General features: G+C 42.4%; 1 protein-coding gene across 8 annotated transcripts in view; it reads left to right on the top strand.

The window, feature by feature from the left end:
* The first annotated feature begins 4,742 nt into the window (after nucleotides 1–4,742).
* Nucleotides 4,743–25,781, top strand: part of tnnt3b (troponin T type 3b (skeletal, fast)) — a 35,035-nt gene continuing 13,996 nt past the window's right edge. The window contains exons 1-9 of one of the 8 annotated variants that reach the window (XM_065012443.1): nucleotides 4,743–4,943; nucleotides 8,975–9,013; nucleotides 10,350–10,363; nucleotides 17,653–17,766; nucleotides 20,917–20,934; nucleotides 21,365–21,385; nucleotides 22,093–22,111; nucleotides 22,500–22,539; nucleotides 23,053–23,169. In XM_065012443.1, coding sequence (XP_064868515.1) covers nucleotides 4,774–4,943; nucleotides 8,975–9,013; nucleotides 10,350–10,363; nucleotides 17,653–17,766; nucleotides 20,917–20,934; nucleotides 21,365–21,385; nucleotides 22,093–22,111; nucleotides 22,500–22,539; nucleotides 23,053–23,169 — 552 coding nt within the window. In that variant the 5' untranslated portion in view covers nucleotides 4,743–4,773. Of the gene's footprint in view, nucleotides 4,944–8,974; nucleotides 9,014–10,349; nucleotides 10,364–17,649; nucleotides 17,767–20,916; nucleotides 20,935–21,364; nucleotides 21,386–22,092; nucleotides 22,112–22,499; nucleotides 22,540–23,052; nucleotides 23,170–25,781 lie in introns of all 8 variants that reach the window. The other 7 variants (XM_065012442.1, XM_065012447.1, XM_065012444.1 and 4 more) reach the window with 7 other exon arrangements.

Genomic DNA, 25,781 nt, shown 5'->3' with positions numbered 1-25,781 from the left:
CATATGATAGGCCGGCATGTCGGTGGGTGTGGTGTTGAGTAGAGAGGAAGGAGGGAGTTCCATATGATCGGCCGGCATATCAGTGGGTGTGGTGTTGTGTAGAGAGGAAGGAGGGAGTTCCATATGATAGGCCGGCATGTCAGTGGGTGTGTCCTCTTCTCTCTGAGGCCGTGATCAACTTAGTGAAAGGGTGCAGCAGCATAGTTGAGTACTATGCAGGTGCCCTGTCATGTAAACAGGTAAACAAATACAAATGAATATGAAAACACAGCACATGAATATGTAAATTATGTATCATAAATATGTATACATATGCAAATCGGGTTACCAACATACGTGTACAAATTAATAAGAAAATATATACACCATTTTTTTAACCATGCATGTAGACAAAGTATAAATATACAAAAGATGTCAGAAGAAAATGGTGTATATATGAAATGAATAAAATTGTCAAAGCACACATAATTTCATCACAATGCCTCCCAAAACATCCAATACCTGATATTATAACGTCTGGAGGACATGAAGTACACAGAACACTACAGGTACAGTATATCTAATACCTGATATTATAACGTCTGGAGGACATGAAGTACACAGAACACTACAGGTACAGTATATCTAATACCTGATATTATAACGTCTGGAGGACATGAAGTACACAGAACACTACAGGTACAGTATATCTAATCCTGTCTGGAGGACATATCTACAGGTACAGTATATCTAATACCTGATATTATAACGTCTGGAGGACATGAAGTACACAGAACACTACAGGTACAGTATATCTAATACCTGATATTATAACGCTAATCCTGGAAGACATGAAGTACACAGAACACTACAGGTACAGTAATCTAATACCTGATATTATAACGTCTGGAGGACATGAAGTACACAGAACACTACAGGACAGTATATCTAATACCATTCTGACATACAGGTACAGTACCTGATATTATAACGTCTGGAGGACATGAAGTACACAGAACACTACAGGTACAGTATATCTAATACCTGATATTATAACGTCTGGAAGACATGAAGTACACAGAACACTACAGGTACAGTATATCTAATACCTGATATTATAACGTCTGGAAGACATGAAGTACACAGAACACTACTCATGAAGTACACAGAACACTACAGGTACAGTATATCTAATACCTGATATTATAACGTCTGGAGGACATGAAGTACACAGAACACTACAGGTACAGTATATCTAATACCTGATATTATAACGTCTGGAGGACATGAAGTACACAGAACACTACAGGTACAGTATATCTAATACCTGATATTATAACGTCTGGAGGACATGAAGTACACAGTACAGGTACAGTATATCTAATACCTGATATTATAACCTGACATATTACACAGAACACTACAACAGTATATCTAATACCTGATATTATAACGTCTGGAAGGACATGAAGTACACAGAACACTACAGGTACCTGGAAGACATGAAGTACACAGAACACTACATATCTAATACCTGATATTATATTATAACAGAACACTGTACAGACCTGGACATGAAGTACACAGAACACTACAGGTACAGTATATCTAATACCTGATATTATAACGTCTGGAGGACATGAAGTACACAGAACACTACAGGTACAGTATATCTAATACCTGATCGTCTGGAGGACATGAAGTACACAGAACACTACAGGTACAGTATATCTAATACCTGATATTATAACGTCTGTAGGACATGAAGTACACAGAACACTCAGGTAATACCTGATATTATAACGTCTGGAGGACATGAAGTACACAGAACACTACAGGTACAGTATATCTAATACCTGATATTATAACGTCTGGAGGACATGAAGTACACAGAACACTACAGGTACAGTATATCTAATACCTGATATTATAACGTCTGGAGGACATGAAGTACACAGAACACTACAGGTACAGTATATCTAATACCTGATATTATAACGTCTGGAAGGACATGAAGTACACAGAACACTACAGGTACAGTATATCTAATACCTGATATTATAACGTCTGGAGGACATGAAGTACACAGAACACTACAGGTACAGTATATCTAATACCTGATATTATAATTATACACAGAACACTACTACAGGAGTTCTGGAGGACATGAAGTACACAGAACACTACAGGTACAGTATATCTAATACCTGATATTATAACGTCTGGAGGACATGAAGTACACAGAACACTACAGGTACAGTAATCTAATACTGATATTATAACTGGAGGACATGAAGTACACAGAACACTAGTATATCATGAAGTACACAGAACACCAGGTGTGGATATTATATTATAACGCCTGGAGGACATGAAGTACACAGAACACTATACAGGAGGGACATGAAGTACACAGACACTACAGGTACAGTATATCTAATACCTGATATTATAAACATGTACAGTCAGAACACTACAGGTGGTGATATTATAACGCCTGGGACATGAAGTACACAGAACACTACAGGTACAGTATATCTAATACCTGATATTATAACGTCTGGAGGACATGTACACAGAACACTACAGGTACAGTATATCTAATACCTGATATTATAACGTCTGGAAGACATGAAGTACACAGAACACTACAGGTACAGTATATCTAATACCTGATATTATAACGTCTGGAACACAGGTACAGAAGTACACAGAACACTACAACACAGAACACTACAGGTACAGTATATCTAATACCTGATATTATAACGTCTGGAAGACATGAAGTACACAGAACACTACAGGTACAGTATATCTAATACCTGATATTATAAGACATGAAGTACACAGAACACTACAGGTACAGTATTATCTACTACAGGTACAGTATACCTGATATTATAACGTCTGGAGGACATGAAGTACACAGAACACTACAGGTACAGTATATCTAATACACTACAGATATTATAACGTCTGGAGGACATGATGTACACAGAACACTAAGGTACAGTATATCTAATACCTGATATATAGAATAACTGGAAGACATGAAACACTACAGGTACAGTATATCTAATACCTGATATTATAACGTCTGGAGGACATGAAGTACACAGAACACTACAGGTACAGTATATCTAATACCTGATATTATAACGTCTGGAAGACATGAAGTACACAGAACACTACAGGTACAGTATATCTAATACCTGATATTATAACGTCTGGAGGACATGAAGTACACAGAACACTACAGGTACAGTATATCTAATACCTGATATTATAACGTCTGGAGGACATGAAGTACACAGAACACTACAGGTACAGTATATCTAATACCTGATATTATAACGTATATCTAATACCTGATATTATGTCTGGAGGACATGAAGTACACAGAACACTACAGGTACAGATATTATATCTAATACAGGTACAGTATATCTAATACCTGATATTATAACGTCTGATATTATAACGTCTGGAGGACATGAAGTACACAGAACACTACAGGTACAGTATATCTAATACCTGATATTATAACGTCTGGAGGACATGAAGTACACAGAACACTACAGGTACAGTATATCTAATACCTGATATTATAACGTCTGGAGGACATGAAGTACACAGAACACTACAGGTACAGTATATCTAATACCTGATATTATAACGTCTGGAGGACACTACAGGTACAGTATATCTAATAGATATTATAACTGGAGGACATGAAGTACACAGAACACTACAGGTACAGTATATCTAATACCTGATATTATAACGCCTGGAGGACATGAAGTACACAGAAGACATGAAGTACACAGACGTCTGGAGGACATGAACAGAACACTACAGGTACAGTATATCTAATACCTGATATTATAACGTCTGGAGGACATGAAGTACACAGAACACTACAGGTACAGTATATCTAATACCTGATATTATAACGTCTGGAACACATGAAGTACACAGAACACTACAGGTACAGTATATCCAATACCTGATATTATAACGTCTGGAACACATGAAGTACACAGAACACTACAGGTACAGTATATCTAATACCTGATATTATAACGTCTGGAGGACATGAAGTACACAGAATACTACAGGTACAGTATATCTAATACCTGATATTATAACATCTGGAAGACATGAAGTACACAGAACACTACAGGTACAGTATATCCAATACCTGATATTATAGCGTCTGGAAGACATGAAGTACACAGAATACTACAGATACAGTATATCTAATACCTGATATTATAACGTCTGGAGGAAATGAAGTACACAGAACACTACAGGTACAGTATATCCAATAACTGGATCAAAATACTAGAAGATGTAACATAATAACTGACTGGTTTGTAGTCTGTAAAGTACACCGTCCTCTCCTCTGCCATCCCATGACTGGACTCAGTAATGACTGACTGACTGACTGACAGACTGACTGACAGACTGGCAGACTGACTGACTGGCAGACTGGCAGACTGACTGACAGACTGACAGACTGACTGACAGACTGTGTATTCCTGCTGGTAGAACACACAGGGGGACATTGTCCGCGTTCCAAGCCGCTGATGTATAACCCTCCAGACCCCAGCAGGTTCTGCCCACTGGGATCCCCATTACTCACACTATCAGTTCTGCTGCTGCTCATGACAAATATAGATATAAATATAGCATCTCAGCTGCTTCTTTCCACAACCAGAACCCCACTCCTTCTCTTATCCCTCCCCCCCCCAACTCCCCACCTTCGTCCATCTCCTTATTGAGGGTGTTAAGATGCCGCAGGCCCCCCTCGACTCCCCTACCTCACACTGTCAGACCCCAGCCAATGAGCAGCTTGACAAGATCAAATATCACTATAACACAAGGACTTATTTGATGAGAAGAGTTACAGCCAGTCTCCCCATCCATCGCCAAGGAGTCTCACTTCTTTCAACTTTTCTGAGGTAAGAAAGAAAGATAGATAGAAAGACAGAGGGTTGGAGAAACACCACATTTAACCGTTTAAGAGTGATTGATTCCTGTGTTTATTATACAGGGTTTGTTAATATTCCTGGGCAGGTACGTGCCACTGATACAGAGAGACAGACAGAGATGGATAAAGAGACAGTGATTTACGAGTCCAGGAAGAAGAAGCAGTCTCTACTACTGTCACAGTAGATTTACTATAGGAGAATCTATTTACCATAGGAGAATCTATATCCTACTAACGTATAGAACTGGAGTCTAGGAAGAGGAAGTAGTCTCTCCCACTGTCACAGTAGATTTACCATAGGAGAATCTATATCCTACTAACGTATAGAACTGGAGTCTAGGAAGAGGAAGCAGTCTCTCCTACTGTCACAGTAGATTTACCATAGGAGAATCTATATCCTACTAACGTATGGAGCTGGAGTCTAGGAAGAGAAAGTGGTCTCTCCTACTGTCACAGTAGATTTACCATAGGAGAATCTATATCCTACTAACGTATGGAACTGGAGTCTAGGAAGAGAAAGTGGTCTCTCCTACTGTCACAGTAGATTTACCATAGGAGAATCTATATCCTACTAACGTATGGAACTGGTACTAACTGCTGGTTGTAATCTAAGCTGCTCCAGCCAGACTGCTGGGGGCATCTGAGCCCGGATGTTGGACTGTGGGACACGTCTCACGATTGCAAAACATTTGAAACATCTCTAAGTTTACTCTCTAAGTTTACGTGCAGCACTGTAAACAGTCTGAAACACTGAAATAGTTCAGGTAATGAGGTAATGGAGGTAGATGTTGTGCATACTGTATAGGTAGGGGTAAAGTAACTAGGCAACAGGATAGATAATAAACAATAACAGTGGCGTATTTGATTAGTCAAAAGAGTTAGTGCAAAAAGGGTCAATGCAGACAGTCCAGGTAACTATTTAACTAACTAGGTAGCAGTCTTATGGCAGAGAGAACAGTCTATGACCTGGGTGGCCGGAGTTAACTATTTAACTAACTAGGTAGCAGTCTTATGGCAGAGAGAACAGTCTATGACCTGGGTGGCCGGAGTTAACTATTTAACTAACTAGGTAGCAGTCTTATGGCAGAGAGAACAGTCTATGACCTGGGTGGCCGGAGTCTTTGACAATTTTTAGGGCCATTCTCTGACGGGCCATTCTCTGGTATAGGGCCATTCTCTGACGTCTGGTATAGAAGTCCTGGATGGCAGGATGCTCGACCCCAGTGATGTACTGGGCCGAACGTACCTCCGTCTGTAGCGCCTTACGGTCGGTCGGATGCCAAGCAGTTGCCGCACCAGGCGGTGATGCAGCTAGTCAGGATGCTCTCAATGGTGCAGCTGTGGAACATTTTGAGGACCTGAGGGTCCATGCCAAATCATTTCAGCCTCCTGAAGGGGGAAGAGGCGTTGTCGTGTCCTCTTCACGACTGTGTTGGTGTGTGGGGACCATGATGCTTAGTGACGAGGACACAGAGGAACTTGTAGCTTTCAACCCGTTCCACTACAGTCCCGTCGATGTGGATGGGGGTGTGGCTCGGCCCTCCGTTTTCCCATAGTCCACGATCAGCTCCTTTGCCTTGCTGACGTTGAGGGAGAGGCTGTTGTCCTGAAACACTACCAGGTCACTCACCTCCTCCCTAAAGGCTATCTCATCGTCGTCTGTGGTCAGGCCTACCACCGTTGTGTTGTCATCAAACTTAATGAACAACGCAGTTGTGGGTGAAGAGGGAGTACAGGAGGGGACTAAGCACGCATCCCTGATGGGCTCCCAAGTTGAGGGTGGAAGGGCCGGGGGGGCCGTCAAGAAGTGGGTCCTTAGCTTAGTGTGATGAGCTTGGAGGACACTACGGTGTTGAACGTTGATCTGCAGTAAATGAACAGCGTTCTCACATATGTGTTCCTCTTGTTCAGATGGAAGAAGGCAGTGTGGAGGGCAATAGAGATCGAGTCGTCTGTGGATCTGTTTGGGGGGGGGGGTATGCGAATTGGAGTGGGTCCAAGGGTGTCTGGGATGATGATGTTGTTGACATGAGCTAAGCAAAAAGCCTTTTTCAAAGCATTTCATGATTCCAGATGTGAGTGCTACGGGGCGATAGTCCGTTTAGACAGGTCACCATTGCTATATTACAGTACAGTGTATTCTATCAAGTTCAAACAGCTATGGAGATACAGCTGCTCTGAGTGTTCTAGACTGAGGGTTATGGGTCAAAGGTTACATCCCTTGGGGCCTCCCGGGTGGCGTAGTGGTCTAAGGCTGTGCCGCCAGAGACTCTGGGTTCGAGCCCAGGCTCTGTCGCAGCCGGCCTCGACCGGGAGGTCCATGGGGAGCAAACCCAAGGAAATCTTCAAATGGGCACACACACACACACACACACACACACACACACACACACACACACACACACACACAAAATAGGATAGATTTTCAACCAAATGTTTTTATATAGTTTTAGTGTTAGTCTGGTGGAGGCTCGTCGTCATCGTCAACCAGTCTTTAATATCACAACCAAACGAACCACAAAGGGTCAACCGAATGGTCTTGTCAAACCCAGCCAATCAGGAAGGATCCTCAGACTTCTCCTTACCATCATCACTTATTCCTTCTTTGTTGTGATGAATGACCACGATGCCCAGATATGGAGAAGAGGAGAGGGTGGATTTGGGAGCTATGTGGACAGAGAAGGTCTCAGCTGAGTCTGGGTAATAAGATCCTAAAGGACTAAGCCTGAAGGACATCTGCAGCTGTCTTGGACCACTAGGTGTGAAAGAACCCTCTTAGGACACTTTATATATATCCGAAAGGATTAGAAATGAGAGTTCTTCCACGTCCTGTACAGCCGAGGGCTTCAGAGACATAAAGGAGGATGAGGAGATGTGTTAGCTAGTTGTGTGTACTACATGACACTAAGTTCTCCTTTCAGTGCACATTAGGAAAGTTTTAACCTACAAATGATGTCAAAAGATGTTGGATGGATGTGAATGAAGAGAATATAATTTACCTCAGCAGTGTGTCGGTTAAGGCCCCCCCCTTCCCCGCACCTCTCTGATTCAGAGGGGTTGGGTTAAGGCAGCCCCCCCTTCCCCGCCCCCCTTCCCCGCACCTCTCTGATTCAGAGGGGTTGGGTTAAGGCCCCCCTTCCCCGCACCTCTCTGATTCAGAGGGGTTGGGTTAAGGCAGCCCCCTTCCCCGCACCTCTCTGATTCAGAGGGGTTGGGTTAAGGCAGCCCCCTTCCCGCACCTCTCTGATTCAGAGGGGTTGGGTTAAAAGGCAGCCCCCTTCCCCGCACCTCTCTGATTCAGAGGGGTTGGGTTAAATGAGGAAGACACATTTCAGTTGAATACATTCAGTTGAACAGCTGACTAGGTATCCCCCTTTCCAACTGACCAGGAATCCCCCTTTCCAACTGACCAGGTATCCCCCTTTCCAACTGACCAGGTATCCCCCTATCCAACTGACCAGGTATCCCCTTTCCAACTGACCAGGTATCCCCCTTTCCAACTGACCAGGTATCCCCCTATCCAACTGACCAGGTATCCCCCTTTCCAACTGACCAGGAATCCCCCTTTCCAACTGACCAGGAATCCCCCTTTCCAACTGACCAGGAATCCCCTTTCCAACTGACCAGGTATCCCCCTATCCAACTGACCAGGTATCCCCTTTCCAACTGACCAGGTATCCCCCTTTCCAACTGACCAGGTATCCCCTTTACAACTGACCAGGTATCCCCCTTTCCTTGTATTACCCAGGTATCCCCCCTTCCCTTGTATTACCCAGGTATCCCCCTTCCCTTGTATTACCCAGGTATCCCCCTTCCCTTGTATTACCCAGGTATCCCCCTCCCTTGCATTACCCAGGTATCCCCCCCCCTTTTCCTTGTATTACCCAGGTATCCCCCCTTCCCTTGTATTACCCAGGTATTCTCCTTCAGATGAAAGGGGGGAAAACATCCTACAATAAAATAAGACATTTAAATAAAGAAACGTTCCTGCTTTTCTTCCAGGTGTAAATCCACTGTCACCATGTCTGACACTGAGGAAGTGTAAGTATTCACATTTTATCATTCATTTTATTCCTTTCATTTTAATTTATTTCATTTAATTTATGATTGAGGATTTAATTTCCTTGTTACGCTCATTAGTTACCAAATAATTTACAACTAACTAAATGTATCAGGTTTTGGTGCTATCAGTGGGGACTGAGACATTTACAACTAACTAAATGTATCAGGTTTTGGTGCTATCAGTGGGGACTGAGACATTTACAACTAACTAAATGTATTAGGTTTTGGTGCTATCAGTGGGACTGAGACATTTACAACTAACTAAATGTATTAGGTTTTGGTGCTATCAGTGGGGACTGAGACATTTACAACTGACTAAATGTATTAGGTTTTGGTGCTATCAGTGGGGACTGAGACATTTACAACTGACTAAATGTATTAGGTTTTGGTGCTATCAGTGGGACTGAGACATTTACAACTAACTAAATGTATCAGGTTTTGGTGCTATCAGTGGGACTGAGACATTTACAACTAACTAAATGTATCAGGTTTTGGTGCTATCAGTGGGACTGAGACATTTACAACTAACTAAATGTATTAGGTTTTGGTGCTATCAGTGGGGACTGAGACATTTACAACTAACTAAATGTATCAGGTTTTGGTGCTATCAGTGGGGACTGAGACATTTACAACTAACTAAATGTATCAGGTTTTGGTGCTATCAGTGGGACTGAGACATTTACAACTAACTAAATGTATTAGGTTTTGGTGCTATCAGTGGGGACTGAGACATTTACAACTAACTAAATGTATCAGGTTTTGGTGCTATCAGTGGGACTGAGACATTTACAACTAACTAAATGTATTAGGTTTTGGTGCTATCAGTGGGACTGAGACATTTACAACTGACTAAATGTATCATGTTTTGGTGCTATCAGTGGGGACTGAGACATTTACAACTAACTAAATGTATCAGGTTTTGGTGCTATCAGTGGGGACTGAGACATTTACAACTGACTAAATGTATCAGGTTTTGGTGCTATCAGTGGGACTGAGACATTTACAACTAACTAAATGTATTAGGTTTTGGTGCTATCAGTGGGACTGAGACATTTACAACTAACTAAATGTATCAGGTTTTGGTGCTATCAGTGAGACTGAGACATTTACAACCTGACCACTGAGTATCTTGTTAGTAAATCATTACAGTTGGAGTGAAACAGCATACGCATGAGGTTTATTGGTGGTGACATTAAAGTTTTAGTTAATGCAGGTAGGAATGGCGATTTCTATTACTGAAGAGAGCCGTTGGACTTATAACTCTTAAGTTAAATGAGCCTATTGATGTTAACTGTATACTGTTGTTATTTTTCAGTGATCAGATCGAGGGTAAGTGAAAAAATAACAATATTACTTTGAAAGAATCTACTCTTACTTTAATGATCAGTGATACGTATCTCCACATGTAATTAAACAAGGTGGAGTTGAAGCCTTCTGTACAACAGCATCCTCTATTCTTAGAGCTGTGTCTCCCCCAACTGGGTTCCCGAAGAACAGACAGATGGTGTCCATTCTCAACCCGTCTGTCCTCAACTCTGTGTTGACTTTATAATCAATGTAAAACACATACTGTCGTTAATTAAGCCTGAACTCTTTTACACTGTGTTACAGCAGTTGTGATAATAATTCAAATGTTTCTTCTAACCTTCTAAAAGGGTTGAAGTCTGTCTATTTCTGTGCAGGTTTGGCTTCACTCAGTGAAAGATAATGTTAATATCAAAGATTATATCATTAGATTTGAGTTTCAGGTACATATTGTCAGGCAATGCGGTCCGCAATACAGGCCCATTTATTCTGGCAATTGTCTTTTACCTTTGAAGGCCCATTGAGCTCAGCATTTATTTCTGACAATTATCTTTTGCCATTTTGTCATTAATCCTGAAAGTATGTCAAAATCATGTGCTGTATTCCGTCCTCCTAGACTGGATACAACCCTAGATGATGGTATACTGTCCTCCTAGACTGGACACAGCCCTAGATGATGGTATAATGTCCTCCTAGACTGGACACAGCCGTAGATGATGGTATACTGTCCTGTCCTCCTAGACTGGACACAGCCCTAGTAGATGGTATACTGTCCTCCTAGACTGGACCCAGCCCTAGATGATGGTATACTGTCTTGTCCTCCTAGACTGGATACAGCCCTAGATGATGGTATACTGTCCTGTCCTCCTAGACTGGATACAGCCCTAGATGATGGTATACTGTCCTCCTAGACTGGACCCAGCCCTAGATGATGGTATACTGTCTTGTCCTCCTAGACTGGATACAGCCCTAGATGATGGTATACTGTCCTCCTAGACAGGATACAGCCCTAGATGATGGTATACTGTCCTGTCCTCCTAGACTGGATACAGCCCTAGATGATGGTATAATGTCCTCCTAGACAGGACACAGCCCTAGATGATGGTATACTGTCCTCCTAGACAGGACACAGCCCTAGATGATGGTATACTGTCCTCCTAGACAGGACACAGCCCTAGATGATGGTATACTGTCCTCCTAGACAGGACACAGCCCTAGATGATGGTATACTGTTCTCCTAGACTGGATACAGCCCTAGATGATGGTATACTGTCCTCCTAGACTGGATACAGCCCTAGATGATGGGATACTGTCCTGTCCTCCTAGACTGGATACAGCCCTAGATGATGGTATACTGTCCTCCTAGACTGGACACAGCCCTAGATGATGGTATACCGTCCTCCTAGACTGGATACATCCCTAGATGATGGTATACTGTCCTCCTAGACTGGACACAGCCCTAGATGATGGTATACCGTCCTCCTAGACTGGATACAGCCCTAGATGATGGTATACTGTCCTGTCCTCCTAGACAGGATACAGCCCTAGATGATGGGATACTGTCCTGTCTTTCTAGACTGGATACAACCCTAGATGATGGGATACTGTCCTGTCCTCCTAGACTGGACACAACCCTAGATGATGGGATACTGTCCTGTCCTCCTAGACAGGATACAGCCCTAGATGATGGGATACTGTCCTGTCCTCCTAGACTGGACACAACCCTAGATGATGGGATACTGTCCTGTCCTCCTAGACAGGATACAGCCCTAGATGATGGTATACTGTCCTGTCCTCCTAGACAGGATACAGCCCTAGATGATGGGATACTGTCCTGTCTTTCTAGACTGGATACAACCCTAGATGATGGGATACTGTCCTGTCCTCCTAGACTGGACACAACCCTAGATGATGGGATACTGTCCTGTCCTCCTAGACAGGATACAGCCCTAGATGATGGGATACTGTCCTGTCCTCCTAGACTGGACACAACCCTAGATGATGGGATACTGTCCTGTCCTCCTAGACAGGATACAGCCCTAGATGATGGGATACTGTCCTGTCCTCCTAGACTGGACACAACCCTAGATGATGGGATACTGTCCTGTCCTCCTAGACAGGATACAGCCCTAGATGATGGGATACTGTCCTGTCCTCCTAGACAGGATACAACCCTAGATGATGGTATACTGTCCTGTCCTCCTAGACTGGACACAGCCCTAGATGATGGGATACTGTCCTGTCCTCCTAGACAGGATACAGCCCTAGATGATGGGATACTGTCCTGTCCTCCTAGACAGGATACAACCCTAGATGATGGTATACTGTCCTGTCCTCCTAGACTGGACACAGCCCTAGATGATGGGATACTGTCCTGTCCTCCTAGACAGGATACAGCCCTAGATGATGGGATACTGTCCTGTCCTCCTAGACAGGATACAGCCCTAGATGATGGTATACTGTCCTGTCCTCCTAGACTGGACACAGCCCTAGATGATGGGATACTGTCCTGTCCTCCTAGACTGGACACAGCCCTAGATGATGGTATACTGTCCTGTCCTCCTAGACAGGATACAGCCCTAGATGATGGTATACTGTCCTGTCCTCCTAGACAGGATACAACCCTAGATGATGGTATACTGTCCTGTCCTCCTAGACTGGACACAGCCCTAGATGATGGTATACTGTCCTGTCCTCCTAGACTGGACACAGCCCTAGATGATGGTATACTGTCCTGTCCTCCTAGACTGGACACAGCCCTAGATGATGGTATACTGTCCTGTCCTCCTAGAGACAGGATGACAACCCTAGATGATGGTATACTGTCCTGTCCTCCTAGACAGGATACAGCCCTAGATGATGGTATACTGTCCTGTCCTCCTAGACTGGACACAGCCCTAGATGATGGTATACTGTCCTGTCCTCCTAGACAGGATACAGCCCTAGATGATGGTATACTGTCCTGTCCTCCTAGACAGGATACAGCCCTAGATGATGGTATACTGTCCTGTCCTCCTAGACAGGATACAGCCCTAGATGATGGTATACTGTCCTGTCCTCCTAGACAGGATACAGCCCTAGATGATGGTATACTGTCCTGTCCTCCTAGACTGGACACAGCCCTAGATGATGGTATACTGTCCTGTCCTCCTAGACAGGATACAGCCCTAGATGATGGTATACTGTCCTGTCCTCCTAGACTGGACACAGCCCTAGATGATGGTATACTGTCCTGTCCTCCTAGACTGGATACAGCCCTAGATGATGGTATACTGTCCTGTCCTCCTAGACTGGATACAGCCCTAGATGATGGTATACTGTCCTGTCCTCCTAGACTGGACACAGCCCTAGATGATGGGATACTGTCCTGTCCTCCTAGACTGGACACAGCCCTAGATGATGGTATACTGTCCTGTCCTCCTAGACTGGACACAGCCCTAGATGATGGGATACTGTCCTGTCCTCCTAGACTGGACACAGCCCTAGATGATGGGATACTGTCCTGTCCTCCTAGACTGGACACAGCCCTAGATGATGGTATACTATCCTGTCCTCCTAGACTGGACACAGCCCTAGATGATGGGATACTGTCCTGTCCTCCTAGACTGGACACAGCCCTAGATGAGCCTTCAATTGATGATGTGTTATTATTTAGAGAATGCAAATTATATATGCATGGGTTTGAATAAATGTTTTTTGTCAAACTCACAAATAGAGTGTAATTTATGCAGTCATGGAGGTTATTATATAGTATGTATGATCAGCATGATTCTGACTTGACCTGGGACAAGGCTATAGCCTCCTATAGAGCAATGTCTCAGGTCAAGGATTGGACCGATTTATGATCTGATAAATGTCTCCTATAGAGCAATGTCTCAAGTCAAGGATTGGACCGATTTATGATCTGATAAATGTCTCCTATAGAGCAATGTCTCAAGTCAAGGATTGGACCAATTTATGATCTGATAAATGTCTCCTATAGAGCAATGTCTCAAGTCAAGGATTGGACCAATTTATGATCTGATAAATGTCTCCTATAGAGCCACATCTCAGGTCAAGGATTGGACCGATTTATGATCTGATAAATGTCTCCTATAGAGCCACATCTCAGGTCAAGGATTGGACCAATTTATGAACTAAGAAATGTCTCCTATAGAGCCACGTCTCAAGTCAAGGATTGGACCAATTTATGAACTAAGAAATGTCTCCTATAGAGCCACATCTCAGGTCAAGGATTGGACCGATTTATGATCTGATAAATGTCTCCTATAGAGCCACGTCTCAGGTCAAGGATTGGACCGATTTATGATCTGATAAATGTCTCCTATAGAGCCACGTCTCAAGTCAAGGATTGGACCAATTTATGATCTGAGAAATGACATGTGTTTTTTGTTTCACCATATTTCTTTTGCGGAAACTGAAGACGAGGAAGGTAAAAAAACAAAAACAACAACAACAGACAATTCGGTTTCCATGGCGTTTCCACTTTTACTAATTTGTCGACTCTTACCCTTAATCTGAAATGTGTTTGACAACTCCTGCTTTGCGAATCTTTTTAATAGATTATTTGCGTGACTGGATATTTTATGACTAATTAACATCCGCTTTTGGTTCCCTTCAAATATCTGTAATGTGGAGCTCATAAACATCTTAACTGCATCATAAACATCTTAACTGCATCATAAACGGATTCAAAACTGTTCACTGCTCTGGCCCCCCAATGGTGGAACAAACTCCCTCACGACGCCAGGACAGCGGAGTCAATCACCACCTTTCGGAGACACCTGAAACCCCACCTCTTTCAGGAATACCTAGGATAGGATAAAGTAATCCTTCTCACCCCCCTTAAAAGATTTAGATGCACTATTGTAAAGTGGCTGTTCCACTGGATGTCTTAAGGTGAACGCACCAATTTGTAAGTCGCTCTGGATAAGAGCGTCTGCTAAATGACTTAAATGTAAATGTAATAAACATCTTAACTGCATCATAAACATCTGAACTGCATCATAAACATCTTAACTGCATCATAAACATCTGAACTGCATCATAAACATCTGAACTGCATCATAAACATCTTAACTGCATCATAAACATCTTAACTGCATCATAAACATCTGAACTGCATCATAAACATCTGAACTGCATCATAAACATCTGAACTGCATCATAAACATCTTAACTGCATCATAAACATCTGAACTGCATCATAAACATCTGAACTGCATCATAAACATCTTAACTGCGCTGGAAAGCTTTGTATGAAGTCAGATTCACACAACATTACTCATCTCATATGTATATACTGTATTTTATACCATCTATTGCATCTTGCCTATGCCGCAAAGCCATCACTCTTCCATATATATATATATATTTATATATATATATATATATATATATATCTGTATATATGTCATTCACCCCGTTAGATTTGTGTGTATTAGGTAATTGTTGTGAAATTGTTAGATGACTTGTTAGATCTTACTGCACTGTCGGAACTAGAAGCACAAGCATTTCACTACACTCGCATTAACATCTGCTAACCATGTGTATGTGACCAATAACATCTACTAACCATGTGTATGTGACCAATAACATCTGCTAACTGTGTGTATGTGACCAATAACATCTGCTAACCATGTGTATGTGACCAATAACATCTGCTAACCATGTGTATGTGACCAATAACATCTACTAACCATGTGTATGTGACCAATAACATCTACTAACCATGTGTATGTGACCAATAACATCTGCTAACCATGTGTATGTGACCAATAACATCTGCTAACCATGTGTATGTGACCAATAACATCTGGTAACCATGTGTATGTGACCAATAACATCTGCTAACTGTGTGTATGTGACCAATAACATCTGGTAACCATGTGTATGTGACCAATAACATCTACTAACCATGTGTATGTGACCAATAACATCTGGTAACCATGTGTATGTGACCAATAACATCTGCTAACCATGTGTATGTGACCAATAACATCTGATAACCATGTGTATGTGACCAATAACATCTGCTAACCACGTGTATGTGACCAATAACATCTGCTAACCATGTGTATGTGACCAATAACATCTGCTAACCACGTGTATGTGACCAATAACATCTGCTAACCATGTGTATGTGACCAATAACATCTGCTAACCACGTGTATGTGACCAATAACATCTACTAACCATGTGTATGTGACCAATAACATCTGCTAACCATGTGTATGTGACCAATAACATCTACTAACCATGTGTATGTGACCAATAACATCTGCTAACCATGTGTATGTGACCAATAACATCTAGTAACCATGTGTATGTGACCAATAACATCTGCTAACCATGTGTATGTGACCAATAACATCTGATAACCATGTGTATGTGACCAATAACATCTGCTAACCATGTGTATGTGACCAATAACATTTGATTTGATTTGATTCGTGTCTGTTTTCACACAACGAAGCAAAGATTTAACATGGACTCAGACCTTCAGTGGTGTGCTCTAATTCTTTGTTGTAACTTAGCAACCACAATTACATTACAGTATGCAGCCATACATCATGATACCCATACAGCCTTCCCTGTGTGTGAGCTTCGTGTACCAGTTCGTCAGGTGGAATTGAAATACTTATTGCTTTGTTTGTCTGGTGATCAACTGAATTCCCTAGATAATAAAGTCTGTCATTGATCAAGCGTTTGTAAAAATATATAATTAAAAAACCTCACAAAATCCCTGCTTGCTTATCATTTATCATCATTACGTTTGTTTTATCTGCGCTTAATCACGTTTGATTTATCAAACGGCTTGTCAAACACTTCTTAAGGGTGACTGTTTTAACTTAGTGTGACTTTTTAGTGATTTTTAGAAAACTTAAAAAAGACTGAAAAATGTGATTGGGCGATAAGGAATTCCACATTTTTTTTGGTCATGTGACACGTTTTCAAACTCGGGTATCTCCGGAATGCAGAAAACCATCAATCATTCATAATGTATCATTTCACTTCATCTTCTTAATGCCATCTACCCATCTTTTCCATCCCTCTTTCCTCTCTTCTCTCATTCCTCTCTTTCTGTTCTTCTCAGCATCACTGCTCGCTGCACACACCCCAGCAGGACAGTACTGTCCTCTCCTCTCTTCTCTCATCCCTCCTTCTTAAAACTGAAGTAATCTAATTTCATCCTACAACCCTAACCAGATTCTCTCTCTCCTCCTTATACGCGTTCATAAACACATATCTAACCTCTCTCCGAAACCCTTCCTCCCCCTGGTTTCCCACTGCATGCTGTGTGTCCCAAGAAGAGGTAGTAGAAGTAGAGGTAGCCCCCGAGGCAGCCCCAGAGGAGGAGGTAGAGGAAGAGGAGGTAGAGGAGGAGGCAGAACCCGAGCCTGAGCCTGAGGTTGTAGAGGAGGAAGGTATGTGACGTAGCTTATTCATTCATCCTTCCCTCGTGCAACCACACCTGTCCCCCAGGTAGACATAGATGAGACCTACTAATATAGTATATAGTCCCTCCTGATAGTGTCCGCCCCGTCCCCCCCCACCCGTCTCCACCTCAAACCCCTGAGGCACTAATGTTAACTGTTGAGCTACTGGAGGTGCCTCCTCTTCATAACTGCCCTCCATGAAGAATGCATACTTCTATTGTCTACATCAGGGGTGTCAAACATACTGGATCCCCTTTGAGCTGATTCATGGGACTGGTTTGAGTACTGGGGGGGTACTGAACATGGCCCACGGGGCAAAATGAGTTTGACACCCCTGGTCTACGTACTGTATATGCATAGTATACTATGTACTGTATATTAGTACTGTATATCCATAGTATACTATGTACTGTATATTAGTACTGCATATGCATAGTATACTATGTACTGTATATCCATAGTATACTATCTACTGTATATCCATAGTATACTATGTACTGTATATTAGTACTGCATATCCATAGTATACTATGTACTGTATATCCATAGTATACTATGTACTGTATATTAGTAATGTATATGCATAGTATAATATGTACTGTATATTAGTACTGTATATGCATAGTATACTATGTACTGTATATTAGTACTGTATATGCATAGTATACTATGTACTGTATATTAGTACCGTATATGCATAGTATACTATGTACTGTATATTAGTACTGTATACGCATAGTATACTATGTACTGTATATTAGTACTGTATATGCATAGTATACTATGTACTGTATATTAGTACCGTATATGCATAGTATACTATGTACTGTATATTAGAACTGTATATGCATAGTATACTATGTATTGTATATTAGTACCGTATATGCATAGTATACTATGTGTATTAGTACTCTGTATCCATAGTGCGGTATGCATATTGGTACTGTATATCCATAGTCTACTATGTACTGTATATTAGTACTGTATATGCATAGTATACTATGTGTATCAGTACTGTATATCCATAGTATACTATGTGTATTAGTACTCTGTATCCATAGTGCGGTATGCATATTGGAACTGTATACCTATAGTCTAGTATGTGTATTAGTTATAGCTACAGTACTTTCTCAAAGCACTCCTCTGCCTCACTGAATGGCTTCAGCTGCTTCCTCTCAAACTGCTTCTTTAATATCACCGATCATGATCAATCCCAAATCCACCCCTAGGCCCTAGCCTCTAGCCCCTAGCCCCTCTGCACTTGGATATCTGAGATGTGCCTAGACGGTAGTAGGAGCTAGGGGTTAATGAGGATGAGATCTGAAATGTGCCTAGATGGTGGTAGGAGCTAGAGGTTTTGAGGATGAGATCTGAAACGTGCCTAGACAGTGGTAGCAGCTAGGGGTTAATGATGAATGTGGTGTTAGATGTGCCTAGACAGGTGGTAGGAGCTAGAGGTTAATGAGGATGAGATCTGAGATGAATGTGGTGTTAGATATGCCTAGACAGGTGGTAGGAGCTAGGGGTTAATGAGGAATGTGGTGTTAGATGTGCCTAGACAGTGGTAGGAGCTAGGGGTTAATGAGGAATGTGGTGTTAGATGTGCCTAGACGGTGGTAGGAGCTAGGGGTTAATGATGAATGTGGTGTTAGATGCTGCAGATGCATTGGGCTTGTGGATGAATATATACTATAGCCCTACCTGGGAATATTTACTAAACTAGTAAGGGTGCTAGAAACTAAAGCTAAACCAACGACTGCTATCTTCCATTCTTACTATAACACCTCATCAGGAGCTGCTTCTCCCAGAATGCAACTGGAGAAAAGATAATGAGCCCTTGATTTTGTAGTGCTCTAAACTTTCTGTATATGATGGGAATGTATTAGAAACGGGAAGTTGCTTTCTAGAAATGTTTTGAATATGGCAAATGGATGAAAATGCTCAATGGAAGAAAGGAAGCTTCCACCATAAGTAACTGATTATTATCTTTTAATCCTGCTCCAAAATAACCTGATTATTATATTTAAATCCTGCTCCAAAATAACCTGATTATTATATTTTAATCCTGCTCCAAAATAACCTGATTATTATATTTAAATCCTGCTCCAAAATAACCTGATTGATATATTTAAATCCTGCTCCAAAATAACCTGATTATTATATTTAAATCCTGCTCCAAAATAACCTGATTGATATATTTAAATCCTGCTCCAAAATAACCTGATTATTATCTTTTAATCCTGCTCCAAAATAACCTGATTATTATATTTTAACCCTGCTCCAAAATAACCAAGTTTTTATATTTAAATCCTGCTCCAAAATAACCTGATTGATATATTTAAATCCTGCTCCAAAATAACCTGATTATTATATTTAAATCCTGCTCCAAAATAACCTGATTATTATATTTAAATCCTGCTCCAAAATAACCTTTATGTGGATTAAGGTCTTTTTTTCATCCATGCCCACCTCTGTTACTCTTCCTCAATGGTCCTAATTTCACCATTACAGAGATGATGAGGAAGGTGGTCCCCATTCCTTGAACCTCGTTATACCTGTGTTTTATTACCGTAACGGCACGGATGAAGGATGACGTTTCCTCATATAAAGGATCTTTCTTTGCCCCGTTTGAGATCTTGTCTGAAAAGCTTATTTTATTAACCTATAAAGGACAGATTACAGGAACGATGCAGAAAGTTGATGACTGTTAACAACTTGTTTATCTCTCACATTGGGGTGTTATTTAATATAATACTGTATATCAATTATTTATTGTTATAGTTCATATTCATATTTACCTGTTTTCTTGAAGTGTACTTCTGGTCACATTTACTGTAATGTATGGTGTATTACACTGGTCATAAACACCTCAATGTGGGTGAGTGAATGTTCTGCAGAGCTGTGCCTAGTCAACTGAATGTGTCCTGAATGTGCTAGCAGGCACCAGGGATGTAAACTTCTGGGAACTTCTGGGAACTTCCAGTTTTCTTCTTCAGAAATCCCATTGGAAGATTTCTGGAACTTTCCGGAACTTGCAACCCTAGCGGGCACCGACAGCTTGTCCTGAGCTTATGTACAGTATATATCACTAATCATGATATCTATTCTGCTCTTGCTTTGGATGTTTGCTGCATGCAGAGGCCTATGAAGAGGAAGGTATGTGTATTCAAGTTCTTAAAGTTGTATGTTTACTTCTGATTGGACAGACTGCACTGTGTCAGTCTCCTGTCCCAGTTCAGGAGGTTTACGCTATCGCAAGACTGGAGACCCTGTTCATGAGTCCACGTGCTCCAGTAGCAAAACACTGCCCAAATTTAGTCTCCTGCTAAATATCTTTTCCCCTATACTCGCAACAAATTAATGAAAGTTAAAGGCCTGAGTAATCTCGGGAACCAAGAACCAAATCTCGTGTGAATAGTCTGTCACGCGAAACTACGGCCTGAGTGGCCTGTATGAGAAATGCCAGCAAACAGACCTGTTGTGACAGTGTGAGAAAGGGTTGACGGAATATGAAATGCTGCAGTGACTCCTATGTTCATGTCTGCTCTGTCTGCTTCTCTTCCTGCATGACATTCTGCCAAACCAGTCGAGGAAGGAGAACAAGATGGTACTTTGTATTTCTCTTGACTGCTAGAGTGTTGCTGTTGCTTTTTGCTTGTGGTTTTCTACCTGTTTGAGTGTGAAAGTCAAGCCAAAATCTAATCACAATGGCAACGATGTTTTCGGTACTTATTGACAATTCAGTGTAATTTCTGATTTTAATAAATATTTCTATCACCAACTTGACTTTTGGAATAGAATTAGCATGTATTATCCAAGTACAGAATTCAGTCTTGGATTGTAGAAAGAGTCTAATTCTGACAATGAAGTAGTTCTAATAAAGAAGAATAAAAGAGAATGGAAGTCATAAATAGCATAGAGATCCTACAGAGTGAATAGTAAAGTATTACTCTTGTCCTACTCATCCTTTACAAGCACCTACACTGTACATATCTGTTATTATACATGTTAAACAGCTGTTTTTCACTAACCCCATACCAAATTAACATCGTGAAATTGAAAGTAAAACCTACAAACGGTTTACTTTTCCTATTATAATATGAATTAGTTGTTATTTTTTTCACAAGTTAATAAAAGTAGCCTGAAACTGCGGCCCAGAGATGTAACACGAAGTGTGTCCCACACGGATATGTCCCCTTGATTAACTGAACCTCCATTTTGGGTCTGTTGCTTGAGATCTTTGTCACTGGTATGTGACATCTCTAACACTGTAATATATTCTTCCCCCACGTTTACTATGTTCTTACCGAACAGAGGAGAAGCCCAAGTTCAAGTGAGTAGAACTTCTATCCAACATTCATGTCAAACCAACCAATTCAAGCTGTGTGTGTGTGTTCATCAGGGTTGGTATCAAGTCAATCAGGAAGTGAACTGAAATTACAATTGTCCTAATTGGAAGAAAACAAACAAGTGAAGGAGGAATTGAACGAATTGGAATTCGCTAGAATTTCAGATGACTTGGTGAATTGACTGAATTGAAACTGAATTTTAACCGGAAGTCCAGAACCCTGGCTTCCACATGTTTGTAACCCTGTAGCTTGTATGCTAAATGTTTTATAAGGACAGAACCAACAGTGGCAGCTCCAGAACCAGGTGAATTTTGCTGCGTTGTCCTAAAAGCATTAGATATAACTTACGTGGCACCTTTTGACATTCCATAGAGTCCCTAAGGTCCCTGATGGCGAGAAGGTGGACTTTGACGTAAGTACACAGTAAATCGTTTGTCCTAAATCCTGTTTCCTGAACTAAAACATCCTTGGCCAAAAGAAAGCAACTGTTTAGGTCTGGTACAGTGATACAACACTTGAGGTCATCTCTCTCTAACTGTAATCTCTCTCTAACTGTAATCTCTCTCTAGCTGTAATCTCTCTCTAGCTGTAATCTCTCTCTAACTGTAATCTCTCTCTAACTGTAATCTCTCTCTAACTGAAATCTCTCTCTTACTGTAATCTCTCTCTTACTGTAATCTCTCTCTAACTGTAATCTCTCTCTTACTGTAATCTCTCTCTAACTGTAATCTCTCTCTAGCTGTAATCTCTCTCTAACTGTAATCTCTCTCTAGCTGTAATCTCTCTAACTGTAATCTCTTTCTAACTGTAATCTCTCTCTAACTGTAATCTCTCTCTAACTGTAATCTCTTTCTAACTGTAATCTCTCTCTAACTGTAATCTCTCTCTAGCTGTAATCTCTCTCTAACTTTTGTTGTTTTAACAGGACCTCCATAAGAAGCGTCAGAACAAAGACCTGATTGAGCTGCAGGGGCTGATCGACGTCCATTTTGAGAACAGGAAGAAGGAGGAGGAGGAGCTTATCGCCCTCAAGTCCAGAATTGTGAGCTGTTATTACCTCGCCTTCACAGCTGTAAACACAGGTGTAAATACCAGGGTTTGGGAGTCAAATCCATTTCAATTGCAGACCATTCAGGAAGTACTCTGCAATTACAACTACAATTCTTCTTCTACTCTTTTCAATTAGGAACATTTGGAATTGGAGTTGTAATTTGGTTAACGTTCTGAATTGACTGGAATTGAAATGGAATTGACCTTAACCCTGGTAGAACCAGGTATAAATTCAGGAGTAGAAACTATGCTAGACTTGTGGAATGGAGCCCAAACTGATACATAGGTCGATGTTGACCTTTTGGGAATTTTGGGCTTCTGTCTTGAAGAACTTCTAGAACTTAATTCCAATCCTTTAGCCCAAGTAACAAGGCTACAGTAAACCATGTGTTCTGGTGTCAGACCGGTAAACCACCTATCTCTTAGCCCAAGTAACAAGGCTACAGTAAACCATGTGTTCTGGTGTCAGACCGGTAAACCACCTATCTCTTAGCCCAAGTAACAAGGCTACAGTAAACCATGTGTTCTGGTGTCAGACCGGTAAACCACCTATCTCTTAGCCCAAGTAACAAGGCTACAGTAAACCATGTGTTCTGGTGTCAGACCGGTAAACCACCTATCTCTTAGCCCAAGTAACAAGGCTACAGTAAACCATGTGTTCTGGTGGCCTAACAACCTATCTCTTAGCCCAAGTAACAAGGCTACAGTAAACCATGTGTTCTGGTGTCAGACCGGTAACATTTACATTTACATTTAAGTCATTTAGCAGACGCTCTTATCCAGAGCGACTTACAAATTGGTGCATTCACCTTATGACATCCAGTGGAACAGTAGTGCATCTAAATCTTTTAAGGGGGTGAGAGGGATTACTTTATCCTATCCTAGGTATTCCTTAAAGAGGTGGGGTTTCAGGTGTCTCCGGAAGGTGGTGATTGACTCCGCTGTCCTGGCGTCGTGAGGGAGTTTGTTCCACCATTGGGGGGCCAGAGCAGCGAACAGTTTTGACTGGGCTGAGCGGGAACTGTACTTCCTCAGTGGTAGGGAGGCGAGCAGGCCAGAGGTGGATGAACGCAGTGCCCTTGTTTGGGTGTAGGGCCTGATCAGAGCCTGGAGGTACTGAGGTGCCGTTCCCCTCACAGCTCCGTAGGCAAGCACCATGGTCTTGTAACGGATGCGAGCTTCAACTGGAAGCCAGTGGAGAGAGCGGAGGAGCGGGGTGACGTGAGAGAACTTGGGAAGGTTGAACACCAGACGGGCTGCGGCGTTCTGGATGAGTTGTAGGGGTTTAATGGCACAGGCAGGGAGCCCAGCCAACAGCGGGTTGCAGTAATCCAGACGGGAGATGACAAGTGCCTGGATTAGGACCTGCGCCGCTTCCTGTGTGAGGCAGGGTCGTACTCTGCGGATGTTGTAGAGCATGAACCTACAGGAACGGGCCACCGCCTTGATGTTAGTTGAGAACGACAGGGTGTTGTCCAGGATCACGCCAAGGTTCTTAGCGCTCTGGGAGGAGGACACAATGGAGTTGTCAACCGTGATGGCGAGAACATGGAACGGGCAGTCCTTCCCCGGGAGGAAGAGCAGCTCCGTCTTGCCGAGGTTCAGCTTGAGGTGGTGATCCGTCATCCACACTGATATGTCTGCCAGACATGCAGAGATGCGATTCGCCACCTGGTCATCAGAAGGGGGAAAGGAGAAGATTAATTGTGTGTCGTCTGCATAGCAATGATAGGAGAGACCATGTGAGGTTATGACAGAGGCAAGTGACTTGGTGTATAGCGAGAATAGGAGAGGGCCTAGAACAGAGCCCTGGGGGACACCAGTGGTGAGAGCACGTGGTGTGGAGACGGATTCTCGCCACGCCACCTGGTAGGAGCGACCTGTCAGGTAGGACGCAATCCAAGCGTGGGCCGCGCCGGAGATGCCCAACTCGGAGAGGGTGGAGAGGAGGATCTGATGGTTCACAGTATCGAAGGCAGCCGATAGGTCTAGAAGGATGAGAGCAGAGGAGAGAGAGTTAGCTTTAGCAGTGCGGAGCGCCTCCGTGATACAGAGAAGAGCAGTCTCAGTTGAATGACTAGTCTTGAAACCTGACTGATTTGGATCAAGAAGGTCGTTCTGAGAGAGATAGCGGGAGAGCTGGCCAAGGACGGCACGTTCAAGAGTTTTGGAGAGAAAAGAAAGAAGGGATACTGGTCTGTAGTTGTTGACATCGGAGGGATCGAGTGTAGGTTTTTTCAGAAGGGGTGCAACTCTCGCTCTCTTGAAGACGGAAGGGACGTAGCCAGCGGTCAGGGATGAGTTGATGAGCGAGGTGAGGTAAGGGAGAAGGTCTCCGGAAATGGTCTGGAGAAGAGAGGAGGGGATAGGGTCAAGCGGGCAGGTTGTTGGGCGGCCGGCCGTCACAAGACGCGAGATTTCATCTGGAGAGAGAGGGGAGAAAGAGGTCAGAGCACAGGGTAGGGCAGTGTGAGCAGAACCAGCGGTGTCGTTTGACTTAGCAAACGAGGATCGGATGTCGTCGACCTTCTTTTCAAAATGGTTGACGAAGTCATCTGCAGAGAGGGAGGAGGGGGAGGAGGATTCAGGAGGGAGGAGAAGGTG

Source organism: Oncorhynchus nerka, linkage group LG27 (assembly GCF_034236695.1).
Source record: "Oncorhynchus nerka isolate Pitt River linkage group LG27, Oner_Uvic_2.0, whole genome shotgun sequence".
Lineage (NCBI taxonomy): Eukaryota > Metazoa > Chordata > Actinopteri > Salmoniformes > Salmonidae > Oncorhynchus > Oncorhynchus nerka.
Note: the sequence above shows the minus strand (reverse complement) of the source record. Positions and strands in the feature narration are given on the sequence as shown.